The sequence below is a fragment of the Lissotriton vulgaris genome, chromosome 3_1 (assembly GCF_964263255.1).
Source record: "Lissotriton vulgaris chromosome 3_1, aLisVul1.2, whole genome shotgun sequence".
Classification (NCBI taxonomy): Eukaryota; Metazoa; Chordata; class Amphibia; order Caudata; family Salamandridae; genus Lissotriton; species Lissotriton vulgaris.
Genome location: NC_141689.1, coordinates 15,512,689 through 15,528,690, shown reverse-complemented (window position 1 = coordinate 15,528,690; position 16,002 = coordinate 15,512,689). Strand labels below are relative to the sequence as shown.

Sequence of the window (16,002 nt, the reverse complement as noted above, 5' to 3'; positions counted from 1 at the left end):
CCACTGCCACCATCTGGATCATCACTGCCACCCTCTGGTTTGCCACTGCCACCCTCTGGATCATCACTGTCACCCTCTGGTTCATCACTGCCACCCTCTGGTTCACCACTGCCAACCTCTGGTTTATCACTGCCACCCTCTGGTTCATCACAGCACCCTCTGGTTCACCCCTGCCAACCTCTGGTTCACCACTGCCACCCTCTGGTTCATCACAGCACCCTCTGGTTCACCACTGTCACCGTCTGTTAACCACTGCCACCCTCTGGTTCACCCCTGCCACCATCTGGTTCATCACTGTCACCCTCTGGTTCACCACTGTCACCTTCTGGTTCACCACTGTCACCCTCTAGTTCATCACTGCAACCCTCTGGTTCATCACTGCTACCCTCTGGTTCATCACAGCACCCTTTGGTTAACCACTGCCACCCTCTGGTTCATCACTACCACCCTCTGGTTCACCACTGCCACCCTCTGGTTCATCACTTCCACCCTCTGGTTCACCACTGCCACCCTCTGGTTCATCACTGTCACCCTCTGGTTCATCACTGCCACCCTCTAGTTCACCACTGCCACCCTCTGGTTCATCACTGTCACCCTCTGGTTCATCACTGCCACCCTCTGGTTCATCAAAGCACCCTCAGGTTCACCACTGCCTCCCTCTGGTTCATCACTGCCACCCTCTGGTTCATCACTGCCAACCTCTGGTTCATCACTGCCACCCTCTGGTTCGCCACTGCCACCCTCTGGATCATCACTGCCACCCTCTGGTTCGTCACTGCCACCCTCTGGTTTGCCACTGCCACCCTCTGGATCAGCATTGTCACCCTCTGGTTCATCACTGCCACCCTCTGGTTCACCACTGTCAACCTCTGGTTCATCACTGCCACCCTCTGGTTCACCACAGCACCCTCTGGTTCATCACTGCCACCCTCTGGTTCACCACAGCCACCCTCTGGTTCACCACTGCCACCCTCTGGTTCATCACTGCCACCCTCTGGTTCATCACTGCCAACCTCTGGTTCATCACTGCCACCCTCTGCTTCGCCACTGCCACCATCTGGATCATCACTGCCACCCTCTGGTTTGCCACTGCGACCCTCTGGATCATCACTGTCACCCTCTGGTTCATCACTGCCACCCTCTGGTTCACCCCTGCCACCCTCTGGTTCATCACTGCTGCCCTCTGGTTCATCACTGCCACCCTCTGGTTCACCACAGCCAACCTCTGGTTCACCACTGCTACCCTCTGGTTCATAACAGCACCCTCTGGTTCACCACTGTCACCGTCTGTTAACCACTGCCACCCTCTGGTTCACCCCTGCCACCATCTGGTTCATCACTGTCACCTTCTGGTTCACCACTGTCACCTTCTGGTTCACAACTGTCACCCTCTGGTTCATCACGACAACCCTCTGGTTCATCACTGCTACCCTCTGGTTCATCACAGCACCCTTTGGTTAACCACTGCCACCCTCTGGTTCATCACTGCCACCCTTTGGTTCACCACTGCCACCCTCTGGTTCATCACTTCCACCCTCTGGTTCACCACTGCCACCCTCTGGTTCATCACTGTCACCCTATGGTTCATCACTGCCACCCTCTAGTTCACCACTGCCACCCTCAGGTTCATCACTGTCACCCTCTGGTTCATCACTGCCACCCTCTGGTTCATCAAAGCACCCTCAGGTTCACCCTGCCTCCCTCTGGTTCATCACTGCCACCCTCTGGTTCATCACTGCCAACCTCTGGTTCATCACTGCCACCCTCTGGTTCGCCACTGCCACCCTCTGGATCATCACTGTCACCCTCTGGTTCATCACTGCCACCCTCTGGTTCACCACAGCCAACCTCTGGTTCACCACTGCTACCCTCTGGTTCATAACAGCACCCTCTGGTTCACCACTGTCACCGTCTGTTAACCACTGCCACCCTCTGGTTCACCCCTGCCACCATCTGGTTCATCACTGTCACCTTCTGGTTCACCACTGTCACCTTCTGGTTCACAACTGTCACCCTCTGGTTCATCACTACAACCCTCTGGTTCATCACTGCTACCCTCTGGTTCATCACAGCACCCTTTGGTTAACCACTGCCACCCTCTGGTTCATCACTGCCACCCTTTGGTTCACCACTGCCACCCTCTGGTTCATCACTTCCACCCTCTGGTTCACCACTGCCACCCTCTGGTTCATCACTGTCACCCTATGGTTCATCACTGCCACCCTCTAGTTCACCACTGCCACCCTCAGGTTCATCACTGTCACCCTCTGGTTCATCACTGCCACCCTCTGGTTCATCAAAGCACCCTCAGGTTCACCCTGCCTCCCTCTGGTTCATCACTGCCGCCCTCTGGTTCATCACTGCCAACCTCTGGTTCATCACTGCCACCCTCTGGTTCGCCACTGCCACCCTCTGGATCATCACTGTCACCCTCTGGTTCATCACTGCCACCCTCTGGTTCATCACAGCACCCTCTGGTTCACCGCTGCCACCCTCTGGTTCATCACTGCTACCCTCTGGTTCATCACTGTCACCCTCTGGTTCATCACTGCCACCCTCTGGTTCATCACTGTCACCATCTGGTTCATCACTGCCACCCTCTGGTTCATCACAGCACCCTCTGGTTCACCACTGCCACCCTCTGGTTCACCCCTGCCACCCTCTGGTTCATCACAGCCACCCTCTGGTTCATCACTGTCACCCTCTGGTTCATCACTGCCACCCTCTGGTTCATCACAGCACCCTCTGGTTCACCGCTGCCACCCTCTGGTTCATCACTGTCACCCTCTGGTTCATCACTGCCACCCTCTGTTTTATCACTGCCACCCTCTGGTTCATCTTAGCACCCTCTGGTTCACCAGTGCCACCCTCTGGTTCACCACTGCCACAATCTGGTTCATCACATCACCCTCTGGTTCACAACTGCACGTTCTGGTTCACCACTGTAGAAACTGGTTACTGTGTTACTGAATTTGAGCTTCAAGTCCGGCACCAGCTTCCTTATCTCTAAGTGCTTCCTGTTGTGGTTTAATTTTTGTGACAGCCTGGAGCATTGTGCCATACTTGTAACTATTCTCTGACCCTGCTTCGAGGGTCAGAGCAGGGTCAGAGAATAGTTGCAAGTAGGCATCAACTCTGGAGGCGCCGCTCATAAGCACTTACAGGGTTACAGCAGGTGCCCAAGTTGAAGTAAATTTCTTTGTAACCATTTTGTAAATGGTTACAAAGAAATTAGCTTCAACTTGGGAACCTGCTGTAACCCTGTAAGTGCTTCATGTACTTCAGTTTTTAAAAATCTGTCCCGCACGCAATTTCGCGGAGTTCTCTGCAATTTCGCGAGATTCGCAAGCTGCAAAATTGTAGAAAATCCACAACTTCCGCGAACGGAACGGATTTTACACCCATGCTTAGTCCAAGTGAGTTCTAAATTTCAGGGGTTTTGGGTCCCACTTTTTATAGCCCAAACTCATTTGTCCTCTCAGGTAGAGAGTGTATGTGCCCAGCAAGAACCAGTTCTGTCCTCTCTGGTGTAGGTTCCGGGCACGAGGTAGAGATGGCATTGTCAGAGGCTGACCAGGCCCATTCAGGTGAAAGGACATCTCCTCCCCTTACTCTAAATGCAGCCCAGGTCCATTCAGCCCTTTCCTGACCCACTTAAAATATCTGAAGCCCCCACCCCTCCCCAGCTCATCTCATCCTAAAACCAGACAGTAATTCCTCAAACCCAGCAGAGGTCTACCGGATGGCTGAGCAAGAAAATATTTATTTTCTAAAAGTGGTATTTTCAAACACAGAATGTAAAAATCACCTTTACTAAAAGATGCATCTTTAGATTCTAAGTTCAGGCATACTAAACGTTATTTCACTACCTAGTTCACAGGGCCAGTTATGTTTATAAGATGTTATAAAGAAACCCCCCATTCTGTCCTATGGTAGCAGGTAGCCTTGCAATAGTGAAAAACAGTAATTCACTATCAGGACATGCCACACACACTAGGGCAGGTCCTACCTTTTACATATACTCCACCCTGCCCACAGGTGTATACTGGTCCTACCTTAGGAGTGATTGACATGTAAGAAAAGGGAAGGTTAGGGCCTGGCAAGTGGGTACATTATTCAGAGTCGACTTTGCAGTCCCAGACTGCACAAAGGCTCTGCAATGGCAGGCGAGAGTTATGTTTAGAGGCTGCTTGTTTGAGTGGCACAATCCAGTGCTGCCACCCACAAGCAGCATTTGATTTTAAGGCCCCTGCACACCGAGTGCACTTTACAAGGGACTGACAAACAAATCAAACATGCCGATCATGGAATCACCAATCCATAACACAATTTACAACAGGAGCACTGCACTTTAGCACTGATCAGCAGTGAGAAATGTACGCAGAGACACTAAGCCAGCAAAAACAAAGTCAAACCGGGAGGTCAGAAAGCAAAAACTCAGGGGAAACAGGCCAAAAGATGCCAGGTCTATTCATTGTCATTGCCGCCAGACAACCAGCTTAGCAAGGATAAAAGAGAACACCTGACATGCCAATTCCTAGATAATGAGCGGATACACAAGAGAACAGAGGTCCCCAGGGTCTGGAGGCATCTTGAGGCAGCCCGAGACCAACTGGCGGGGATAGACACGGACAGGGATGAATACGCAGCACTTTGGTTTTGACACCAGTTTTAACTAGGTGGCTACCATTGTGGCAATCACTTATCTAACCAGCTGCGCATTCAGCACCAAGAGATGGGAGTTCAAAAGATAATAGACACTGAGGTTCAGGAATAGACTGACGTCCCACGCATCATAAAATCCTTTCACAATTACTGCCAGACTCTTTACTCAGCGCTGGGCCTCTACCCTGAGTCTGTAACAGCATACCTCAAAGACACCGCTACCAACACCTTGAAAACCGAAAAAGCATCCGAGCTAGACCAACAGATCTAAATCCAAGAAAGAAGTGATCTCTAGGTTTTTTCCTCTTTCAATGCATGCTGCATTCTACAGCACCCATTGAAAGAGGGAAATTCATGCAGTGGTTTCTTTTGTGCAAGGTGCCCCTGTGCACCCCATGCCACTATGAAGCTTGACAAATTTGAAAGTGGGCTGCCCAACTCGTTAATCTATTTTCAGGTTGATTCATAACAATCCTCTTTATTTCTTCCCTCTTCATACAATCTTAACTCCAAGTTCTGGGGGGCCACTGGGACAAAGAATTAGCCATGTGAGATGTTCCTCTAGTGCATAATCCTACAGTGGCTGCACATGTACATTTATGTATGGTATCCATGCTATGCAGGCATTTGTTTCACACACTGTATGTTTGTTTTAGAAATGGTTCCATTAATATATATTTTCCAGGGATTCAAACAAGACCAACACACTCATAAATCGTGTCACAGAAAAGGAAAGTCTATACAAGGGGCAGTTCAACTTGGTAGCGCCTGATGGTTCTGTGATCCCAACGAAGTCTGAAGACAACTCCCTGTACCATGCTCTGGCAATGGCCAAAGGGGGCCAGCTGAACCAGGATATCTCAAAGGAGGCGGCGCATTTCAAGCAGAAGGTGTATAAGGAGGTGAGTTAACATTAAATATAGTTAAAAGGATAGATGACACTTTATAGGCTGCGTTGACATTTTATGGGCCGCTGAGCACAAGTGAATGCAGGGTGGAGTTCTGGACTTTTTGGTTCCGTCCAGAGGTGTCAGGGAACAACACCCAAAGACCCCGGAGTTCCACCTGCCTTGGTGCGCAAATGAACAGAAACACGGGCTTCTCGATGGTGGCGTCAAAGACCAAAGGTTTATTACTGCAGGGACACAGAAGTCACAGAAACTACGCATGGGCAGTATCTAGGAGCCTGTTCGATTTGTACATAGAGGGTTGCTCCTTATATACTAAAAATTGTGCTCCAGGCAAATATTTCACATGTTAGTACATTCCCAAACCTTTGTGTCCTAAAACAATAAATATTTGACGTTACACAGGAACTGTCGATAATATCTGATGCCAAACATCACGAAGAGGGGTTCCCACTAGTTCATCACAATCCCCTGTCAATATTGCATTCAAGAGCCGGACCGCCTCATCGTAAATTTCGTTACCTCCCCCTAATAAAGGCCCAGAAGGAAAGGAGCAGAGCCAGGTGCAGAAGATAGGAAAGCGGGATAAGAGATGTTTGTGGGTTGTAAATGGGCAAGGCTACCGGCTTCGGCCGCCTAATCATGATCGGGACAATGGACACGAGAACCAGTTCAGGTGGGCTGGCCTCGGGCAGAGGAGGCAGCCTTTGTCGAGTCATGCAGCTACAGCGTGATCTGGTCTAAGGTGCACGTGTCATGAAAGAGGTGAATCTCCGGCTAAGGCTACGTGTCCTTAATCGAAATGAAGTGATCAGAGGTTATTGCGTATGTGAGGGCAAGAAACACAAAATGGCGGACATGATCTAAGATGGATGCCGTGGGTAGATCAGAAATGTGTTCATAACAGGAGTGCTCTTGCTCGTAGTATAGCGAAAACACCAGGGTATGCTAAATGGATCATTTGCGGTTCGTAGATACCAATATTATGTATTTTCCGACAATATTGAAAACACGGGTTCAAATCGTCACGGAACCTCAGACCCTCCTTTTGCCCTTACATAGGCAATTACTCAGTCTATATCAGAGTCTAGTTCTATACTCATCAGGTCAGTGACATGCTGTTGTATCATCATCCTTTCTCGTGCCTTTTCTCCAACTGCAGGTGGTTTTCTAAAACAGGTTGCAGCACAAAGGCTACACAAAGCGGGACCACACTGGATAATCAGGCAGCATGAGAATAGGAATACTAAGATGACACCAATGATCATAAGAACTTTCCATCCCCATGCTGAGATCAGAGTCCAAAACCACTCCATAAAGGACCAGTTTCCCTTATCTACGTGAATAGAGTCGGAAATCTTGTGTAGCTTAGAGATCGCCTCATAGACTGTTGGAGCATTATTAGGAATAAAGACACAGCAGCTCGATTGGATCATTCTACATACCCCACCTCGATCTGCAAGTATAACATCTAGAACCATACGGTTCTGCAACGTCATGAGTCTATCCGCCTGAAGCTCAGCTGTCAAATTACTAAGGGCACCGGCAGTTTCGGTAATAGTAGATTCAACTACCCGTGTTAGCTGACGTATGTTTCTACTATTGGCCATAGGCCCCCAGAACGGAAGGAAGCCTTTGAAGAAGTCTCCAGCTTCCTGACCAGCGGTATCTTCCTTGCTGAAGACACCTCTCGCTACTCTGGTTCTGTGGTAGTCAGATGAAGCAGTGTATGTTGGAGGCAACAATCGAGCAATATAGCATGAACCTGAAAAGTCAGTAGGTAACCATGTATATGCCCGGTCTCGACAAATGAAGTAGGTACCCCTAGCAGTAAGGAAGGCAGGGGAAGAGTTAGCCGGAAACACATAAGTTTCAACGCACTCGCTCCTCCCTAGCTGAGCTCTCGGATTTCTCCCATTACCTTGCAAACAGACCTGACCTCGGTGAGGTACGACCCAGATTGGAGTTGAGCTTTTACGCTTGCTTTCTCCTAAACTAAGGCGATATTCTGAAGTATTCCAACTTAAATACACTCGCAGTTCGTCTCTAGGGTATGATGGAGTATTATTGACATCCTTGATCATGTCAATAATTCCCTGGACTAAGGCTTTGTTGGCAGAGTTATATTTAGTGGAACGTGGTGGACGTGGAGGATAGGTTTCAAGGGCATAAGCAAAGATGGTTTGAAGGGCCTGAAATGATCCATTGTAGCTGAAAGGCAAAACCAAATAGGGAATACCTTTATCCATAGTGTGGGGTATCAAGCCACACACCCAGCAGTCTGTAGTGTTAACTACTAGTTGGTGTTGATGCAAGAGCTGTACAAAAGTGTTGTTAATGAACTCTGAGCGTCGGGCTTGCTCATGTTCCGGAAACGAGTGAAAAGAGTGTATAGAAGAAACAGTAGAAATAGCAGGATCAAGGGGAGGTACTGTAGTAACTGGCACAAAAATCAAATTTATACTGAAAACAGTTCCACCCACCAATGTTGCTAAAATAATCAAGAAGGTAATGACACATTGCATCAAAAAGCATTTGTTATGAAAAATTCTATAAAGTCTGTTTCTGCGAACATAAATCACATTTTCTCGTTGCAGCGCAGGAAGCACCATCTTCTACAATCCGCTCGCGACCACTGATGATGTGTACGTAGATGAAAATGCCTCTATCAGCCCTGGGAGTTCCCAGAACCAACAGAAAGATCGACCTTGTGTCAGACCCCTGCAAATCCAACTAGGCACACAGCCACGACCCTACGGCTACCCAGACGGCAAGGCAATTTTAAAACAATAAAAACAAATAGCAAACTTCCTGGCTGGATGCAAAAGTTCAAAATTTCAAAACATCACAGTATGCAGTTGCCTGCTTTATTTGTCCATATTACGGCTTCTCAAGTTATATCTCTGCTTCGCAGGTACTGTCTGATCGGCAAAAAGCGTTTCACTGGTAGCTGTTGCAATGTTCAGGTTCGCAGATGACAGAGTCTTTTCTGATGCAGGTGGCAAACGTTCAGTGTTCAAAGGAGTCTTTTCTGAAGGAGAGTCAGAGCTTAGAGTGTCAGTTATTAATTCGGCATCGCTGAAAGGGATGAACTTCGGAGTGCTTTCAAATTCGGAGGAACCAATTCCCTTCTTCACCCAGTCGTCGTAAGGAAGCGGCAAAGGGACACGCTTAACATGGGACGCGTGCACCCAGTGCTTGCGTCCAGCCACACGAACTGCTGTCCTCGTTGAAAGTAGGACCTGGAAAGGACCGACGTAGCGTGGCTGAAGATTCTTTGTCCTCGCGAAGTTCCTGATGACGACAAATTCTCCCGGTTTCAGCTGATGCCCTGGACTCTCCGGAGGTTTTGGCAAAGCATCGAAAACCTGTTGATGAATAAGACTCAATTTAGCAGTCAAGTCGTAAAGGTAGTCTATCAACATAGGATATTCTAGAGAACTAAATTCCTTAGGCCTTGGCACACCCCAGATATTTGCCGGACGGCCAAAGACTATCTCATACGGACTAAGCCCTACTCTAGAATGTACAGTTGCTCTCGTTGATAACAAGGCCAAAGGAAGTGCGTCTGGCCAGGCTAAACCCGTGGATGCCTGTATTTTAGCTATCTTCAGTTTGAGGGTGCCATTGTAACCCTCCACTAAACCAGCTGACTGGGGATGGTTCGCACTGTGGAATTTCTGTTTCAGCCCTAGGCCTGCACACACACTCTGCATAACTTTCCCTATAAACTCACTTCCGTTATCTGACCATACAATCCGTGGCATTCCAAATCTAGGGAAATATTCCTTGAGAAGAATTTTGGCAGTTGATAAGGCAGTATTGTCCTTCAGTGGGTACGCTTCTATCCATCTGGAAAAAGCACAGATCACCACCAGGACATATTTTAAATTATTACAGCGGTCCATGTGAATGAAGTCTAACTGAATCACTTCAAAAGGGCAGGAAGGAGGAGCGAAGTGACCAGCAGGGGTTGGAGTTCCCTTGCCAGGATTATGCATCAGGCATACCATACAATTTTTCACCACTCTCTCTGCACACTTACTGATTCCATCATTCTTCCAGACTGGAGCCAACATCTCACAGATACCTTTAGAACTTATGTGCGCTACTCCATGCGCCATTGTCACCACTGCAAGCACATACGCATCAGGCAACATCCAACGCTGCTGTTCGGTCAAATCAATCCAACACCCATTCGAGTCCAACTTGCCCGTACTTTCTCTCCATACACGTTTCTCCTCCTCAGTTGCTTCTTTCTGAATCTCTTTCACACTTTCCATAGTATCCTCACACATTCCAGACTCAGCGATCCATCTTGCAGACGTTGCAACATACATTCTACTCATCATGTCTCTAGCTGTCTGTTTAGCAATTTCGTCAGCAAAAGCATTTCCTCGACCAACATCATCCGTGATTGCTTTATGAGCACTGCACTTTACAATCGCAACTTCAGTCGGCAAGGTTAGAGATTCCAACAAGTCGTTAACTAGCTGACCATGTTGAATCTTAGTCCCATGGGACGTAATGAAACCTCTTTCTCTCCACAAACGGCCAAAACTATGGGCCACGCCAAATGCGTACTGACTGTCTGTAAAGACATTCACTCTCTTTCCCTTAGCTAAAACACACGCTCTTGTTAGAGCTATTAATTCTGCAGCTTGGGCAGAATTCTGACTCACTCTTGCAGTTTCCACAATCGTCTTCAAAGTCGTTACTGCATAGGCAGCAGTCACATCACCATTCTCCAATTTAAAACATGACCCGTCCACATACAGCGTACCATCTGGATCTGATAATGGAGTATCCCTCAAGTCAATGCGTCCTTTTGTCTCTTCCTCCGTTTTAAAACAGCAATCATGTGGCTCGGAATCACTCGACTCTTGATTAGACGGCAACAACGTTGCTGGATTCAATACATTACATCTTTTAATCTGAATATGACTCGCTAGTAATGTCAGCTCGTAACCAGATAGTCTCGCACTAGTAAGGTGTTGTGTCTTCGTTCGATTCATGAGTGTATCCACTGCATGAGGAACCATGACCACTAGCATGTTGTTCATCACCAGACCAGCAAATTGTCGAATGGAAGCCGCAGCTGCCGCTGTAGCTCTCAAACAACTGGGTAACGCTCTAGCTACCGGATCTAATGTTGATGAAAAATACGCACAAGGGCGTTGTTTGTCACCAAATTTCTGTGTCAGGACACTCAACGCGCAACCTTCTCTCTCGTGCACGTAGAGCGTGAATGGCTTACTGTAATCAGGTGTACCCAATACAGGAGCTGAACACAATGCTTTTCGTAATTCAGTAAAACTCTCTTGACATTCATCAGACCATGGCACCGGACTCGGAACATTTTTCCCAGTCAAAGCTACCAATGGTTTCGCTAAAAGAGAAAAATTCGGAATCCACTGCCTACAGTAAGAGGTAATACCTAAAAAGGCACGTACTTCTCTCTGTGTGCGTGGAACACTCATTTGCGTAATTGCTTTTATTCTTTCTGGGGTCAACTTCCTTCCCTCCTTTGACAAGAGATGACCTAGGTAGGTCACTTCTTGGCAGCAGTATTGCATCTTGGAAGGTGACACCTTGTGATTCAGATTAGACAAATGATGCAATAACGAAACTGTAGCTGCTTTGCAAGTTTCCTTGTCATCGGCAGCCACTAAAAGATCGTCTACATACTGTACTAGGGCAGAACCTGGAGGAAGGACAAAAGAATCTAACTGGCTTTTTAATGCTTGACTATAAATAGATGGGCTCTCACAGTAGCCCTGTGGAGCGCGTTTAAATCTGAAACTTCGACCTCCTAAACAGAAGCCGAAAATATCTCTGCTTTCCTCGGCTATCGGAATGCTAAAAAAGGCATTCTTCAAGTCGATGACTGAGAACCAAGTGGCCGTAGCAGGAATCAATGTTAACAAGGCAGTAATGTCGGGAACCACAGGAAACTGCGGAACCACAATCTTATTAACTTCTCTAAGGTCAATGACAAACCTGTACACTGGAGGTTTTGTAGGATCAGTTCGTTTCAGAATCGGTAGTACAGGACTATTACAAACATTTCCTCCAGTTTCTTCAACCACACCTTTTTTAATCAAATCTTGCACAATCAATAAAAGTGCACGTTCTCCTTCACTAGATATTTTATATTGAGGAATTCTTGGAAATTTCACATTTGCTTTCAAAGTTACTACATATGGTGGTATTTCTAAAAGGCCTACATCATTAGGACCAGTCGCCCAAAGAGAATCAGGGAGTGAGCGCAGCTCTGGCGGGAGTGCATCCATTGACAAGTACATCGGAGAAGTTATTCTTTTACCCAACGTAAGCTGTACCCCTTCCGGAGAACAGTACAATGTCGCATATAGTCGTTTTAACAAGTCTAAACCAAGCAGATTTTCATTACAACCCGTCGTCAAAATCAGGGGTGCTTTCAATTGACACGGTCCAACAGAAATAGACAAAGGACCAGATATCGGGTTGTAAACAGGGGCGCCTGAAAAACCTACGGAAACATTTGTTGAGCCGGACAAAGGTGCGCCAGGGAGTTTCGCATGAATGATAGAACTTTTTGCGGCACCAGTATCCAACAGAAACGGTTCGACTACACCTGATGTTGCTACTGCGACATAAGGCCCACTCTGATCCACTGGAACTGATACTACTCCCTCTCTCTGTCCATGGCTGTCCTAGTACCCATTTTGCTGAAATCCCTCATCCACTTCACAATAGTCTTCAACAAGATATTGCTGAGATCTATTTTGCTGGGCTGACTGTCCATTTCTCTGATCAAAGTGATTGGAGGGACGATCATTCGTCTGCGGAGGCATAGCACCTCGCCCTCGACCTCTAGAATTCTGCACAAAACCACCACGACCTCTCTGAGCTGCTGCTGCATTATTTTGCGCTAAGATCGGACATTCATTTTTGTAGTGACCCTCTTTCTTACAGTACGCACATTGGTTCCACTGATATTGAGGCCTCGTTGAACTATAATCTGTCCTCTGATACGGACCCTGTTGCATATTAGTCTGATTCGTGCGAGGCGGATACGCCTGTTGCAAAAGAACTTTAGTCTTTAAATCTTTCGTTTTCTTCTCTGATTTCTCCTTTTCCTCTTTATCCCTATTTTCGTAGTACTGTGCAGTCGCAAGTATTTGCGCAGTTGTAGAAACAGCCCACGCACTTTCTGAATCTTTTAATTTATTACATAATTCAGGTAACAAATTATGCACAAATTTATCGACAAACAGTCTCTGTCCTCCTTCAGTGCTCATGTCCTGACCACTATGATCTACAAAAGTCTCTTCGAACCTCGTAAAGAAGTCAGAGACACTTTCGTCTTTCTTTTGCTTGCATGCGGATAATTTGTCCCAATTAACACGCAACGCAGGCATCAGAGTCTTCATTAAGTCAATTATTCTACCTGGAAGATTAGCAATTAGGGGTTCGGGTTTTGCACCACCTACTTGCTGACCATCCGCTGCAGTGATGGCTGCCCAATCACCACCTAAGGCAATTTGATGATCTTCTCTACGAATTTTAGCCCACACTGGTTGAGGAACTACATTTCCAAATAACATATCGATGTCGGCTAAATTCATTATACAAGCTTCAACCGTCTGTGTTAATTCCTTGTAATATCCAGCAGGATTTTTACGCGGGTCTGGCAAGGCCTGTTTCACTGCTAGCACTTCAGCTCGCTTCCATGGTATGTGTATCCACACTCTTTGGAACCCTGCTGGAACAGCTGCAATACCAGCATTATTATCAGCTGCCACTGCTTCGCGCCAAATTGGAGGAACCTCCCTCATAGGATATTGGCGACTCAGTTTCGTCTTACCTTTTTCTAAATCTCTCGGTGAACGAAGAGATGGATCATTCCTAAAACTTAAAACAAGTTCCATCGCTTCTTTTATATTATCGCCCACTATCATTCCTGCAGCAAACTCTTTTTGAACTTTAATTAAATCTTCCAAGTCTGATTCAACATCATCTTCTTCTATTTCCTCACGTAACAACGAGCACATCTCATCAAAGACGTACCGCTGCGTTGGTTCCTTCCACTGCATAAATGTATCTAGCACATCTCTCGTACTATATCTTCTACTCTTCGAAATCCATCTGAGAGCCGTGGAATCTAAAATTCCCCGTTCTTCAGTGCTTGGATGCTGACTACGTCTCTGAACAGAGTCAGAAGTAGGAGTCTTGATTAAAGTTTTATAGAAAGGAGACAGTATATTAGTAACAGAATCAGTGATTCTTCGACGTACAGAAAGTGGAGTTAACACACTCGCAGACGTAGAGAACACAGTAGAGGTAGGAACAGATAGCGAGGCAGTAGGAGTATCGAGAAAAATAGTTTGTGAAGTAGTAGGTGTAAGCGAGACAGATACAGGTATAGAAGTCGGCAACCCAGGAAGAGGAGGAGCCGTAGGAACATTCACATTCACTACAGGAGGTACAGGAACTTGATTCTGAGGGGCAGGAGCAGGAATGCCAGGTTGTCCAGCAACCGGCAATTGAACATTCGGTACAGGTGGAGCCGTAGCACCTTGTGCATACGGTGGAGGTGACCGTAACAAATAAGACAACAGAGGATCATTTTCGGGATCCTCTAGTATCCTAGCTGTTTTCGATGGCAAGGCAGGATAGCACTTGTCAATCGCTAAATTATGCTCTCTAATGGCCACATCTATGGCCCTCTCACACTCGCTATCTTGCAGCTGTTTAGTTGCTTGCTCTAGAGTCAACTCTTCTTTCTCTTTCTGTTCTTTCTTAAATTTCTTCATTTCTCTCTGTTTGGATTCTTTTCGCCAGTAACGGAAAGAATCAAACATTGCCGGCCGGGCTTTCTTACTAAACAATTTCGCTTCTAAATTATCAAGAATCTCGGGCTCAAAACTACCATGCAGTGGCCAACTAAGGACACCGTCTTTCTTGGTGTAGCGGACCCACACCTCATTATAGGATATAGGACCCACACCATGTTTACAATATAAGTCATAAAGGGGAGTCCCAATCGGAGGAACCAGACAGGAATCCTCCAACCGTGAGTCACTGTTGCAACTGAAGCACGACAACATACAATTTCTCCGACTTACCATTTTCAGTCTGGAACACAAAACAAACAAAACACAAAACAAATATGTGCACCTGAACCAAGAACTTAGGCCTACCAAAACCAAACTAATGTATCGATACCCAAACTGAACCAAATAGATTATCGTGACCAGAACAACTAGTGATAATCCTATGAAACTAAACCAAACTAAGAATCAATCAAGGATTTTTAACAACCCTCACGAAGTAACCAGCTAGCTACCACTAAATACTTAACTGAGGCACTGAAGACGTCACCAAGGAGAAACCCGTCACGTTTCGCTGTACTAAGGGCTGCACCTCGGGTCCAAGACAGGGCGACGGTCAAGGCAACGGCCCACTGCAGCCGTCCTGAACGGGAACCCTCGTGGAAGAGAACTTCGGGCCACTTTTGCGATATGCCGGGATCGATGAAGTGGGGCGCCTCCCTCGGAAATCTTCACACGAAGCTTCTCGAACTCTTCAGGCTTTTGGACCGGTACCGAATGACGTCGCCCCACGTTGGGCGCCAATTGGAGTTCTGGACTTTTTGGTTCCGTCCAGAGGTGTCAGGGAACAACACCCAAAGACCCCGGAGTTCCACCTGCCTTGGTGCGCAAATGAACAGAAACACGGGCTTCTCGATGGTGGCGTCAAAGACCAAAGGTTTATTACTGCAGGGACACAGAAGTCACAGAAACTACGCATGGGCAGTATCTAGGAGCCTGTTCGATTTGTACATAGAGGGTTGCTCCTTATATACTAAAAATTGTGCTCCAGGCAAATATTTCACATGTTAGTACATTCCCAAACCTTTGTGTCCTAAAACAATAAATATTTGACGTTACACAGGAACTGTCGATAATATCTGATGCCAAACATCACGAAGAGGGGTTCCCACTAGTTCATCACAATCCCCTGTCAATATTGCATTCAAGAGCCGGACCGCCTCATCGTAAATTTCGTTACCTCCCCCTAATAAAGGCCCAGAAGGAAAGGAGCAGAGCCAGGTGCAGAAGATAGGAAAGCGGGATAAGAGATGTTTGTGGGTTGTAAATGGGCAAGGCTACCGGCTTCGGCCGCCTAATCATGATCGGGACAATGGACACGAGAACCAGTTCAGGTGGGCTGGCCTCGGGCAGAGGAGGCAGCCTTTGTCGAGTCATGCAGCTACAGCGTGATCTGGTCTAAGGTGCACGTGTCATGAAAGAGGTGAATCTCCGGCTAAGGCTACGTGTCCTTAATCGAAATGAAGTGATCAGAGGTTATTGCGTATGTGAGGGCAAGAAACACAAAATGGCGGACATGATCTAAGATGGATGCCGTGGGTAGATCAGAAATG

The 16,002-nt window shown here is 47.1% G+C and overlaps 1 protein-coding gene across 1 annotated transcript in view; it reads left to right on the top strand.

The window, feature by feature from the left end:
- The window catches only part of LOC147725829 (uncharacterized), a 278,179-nt gene that overhangs the window by 173,362 nt on the left and 88,815 nt on the right, over positions 1–16,002 (top strand). Inside the window, 1 exon segment of the mRNA XM_086963363.1 lies at positions 5,351–5,567. Within this exon segment, the coding sequence (XP_086819489.1) occupies positions 5,351–5,567 (217 nt within the window).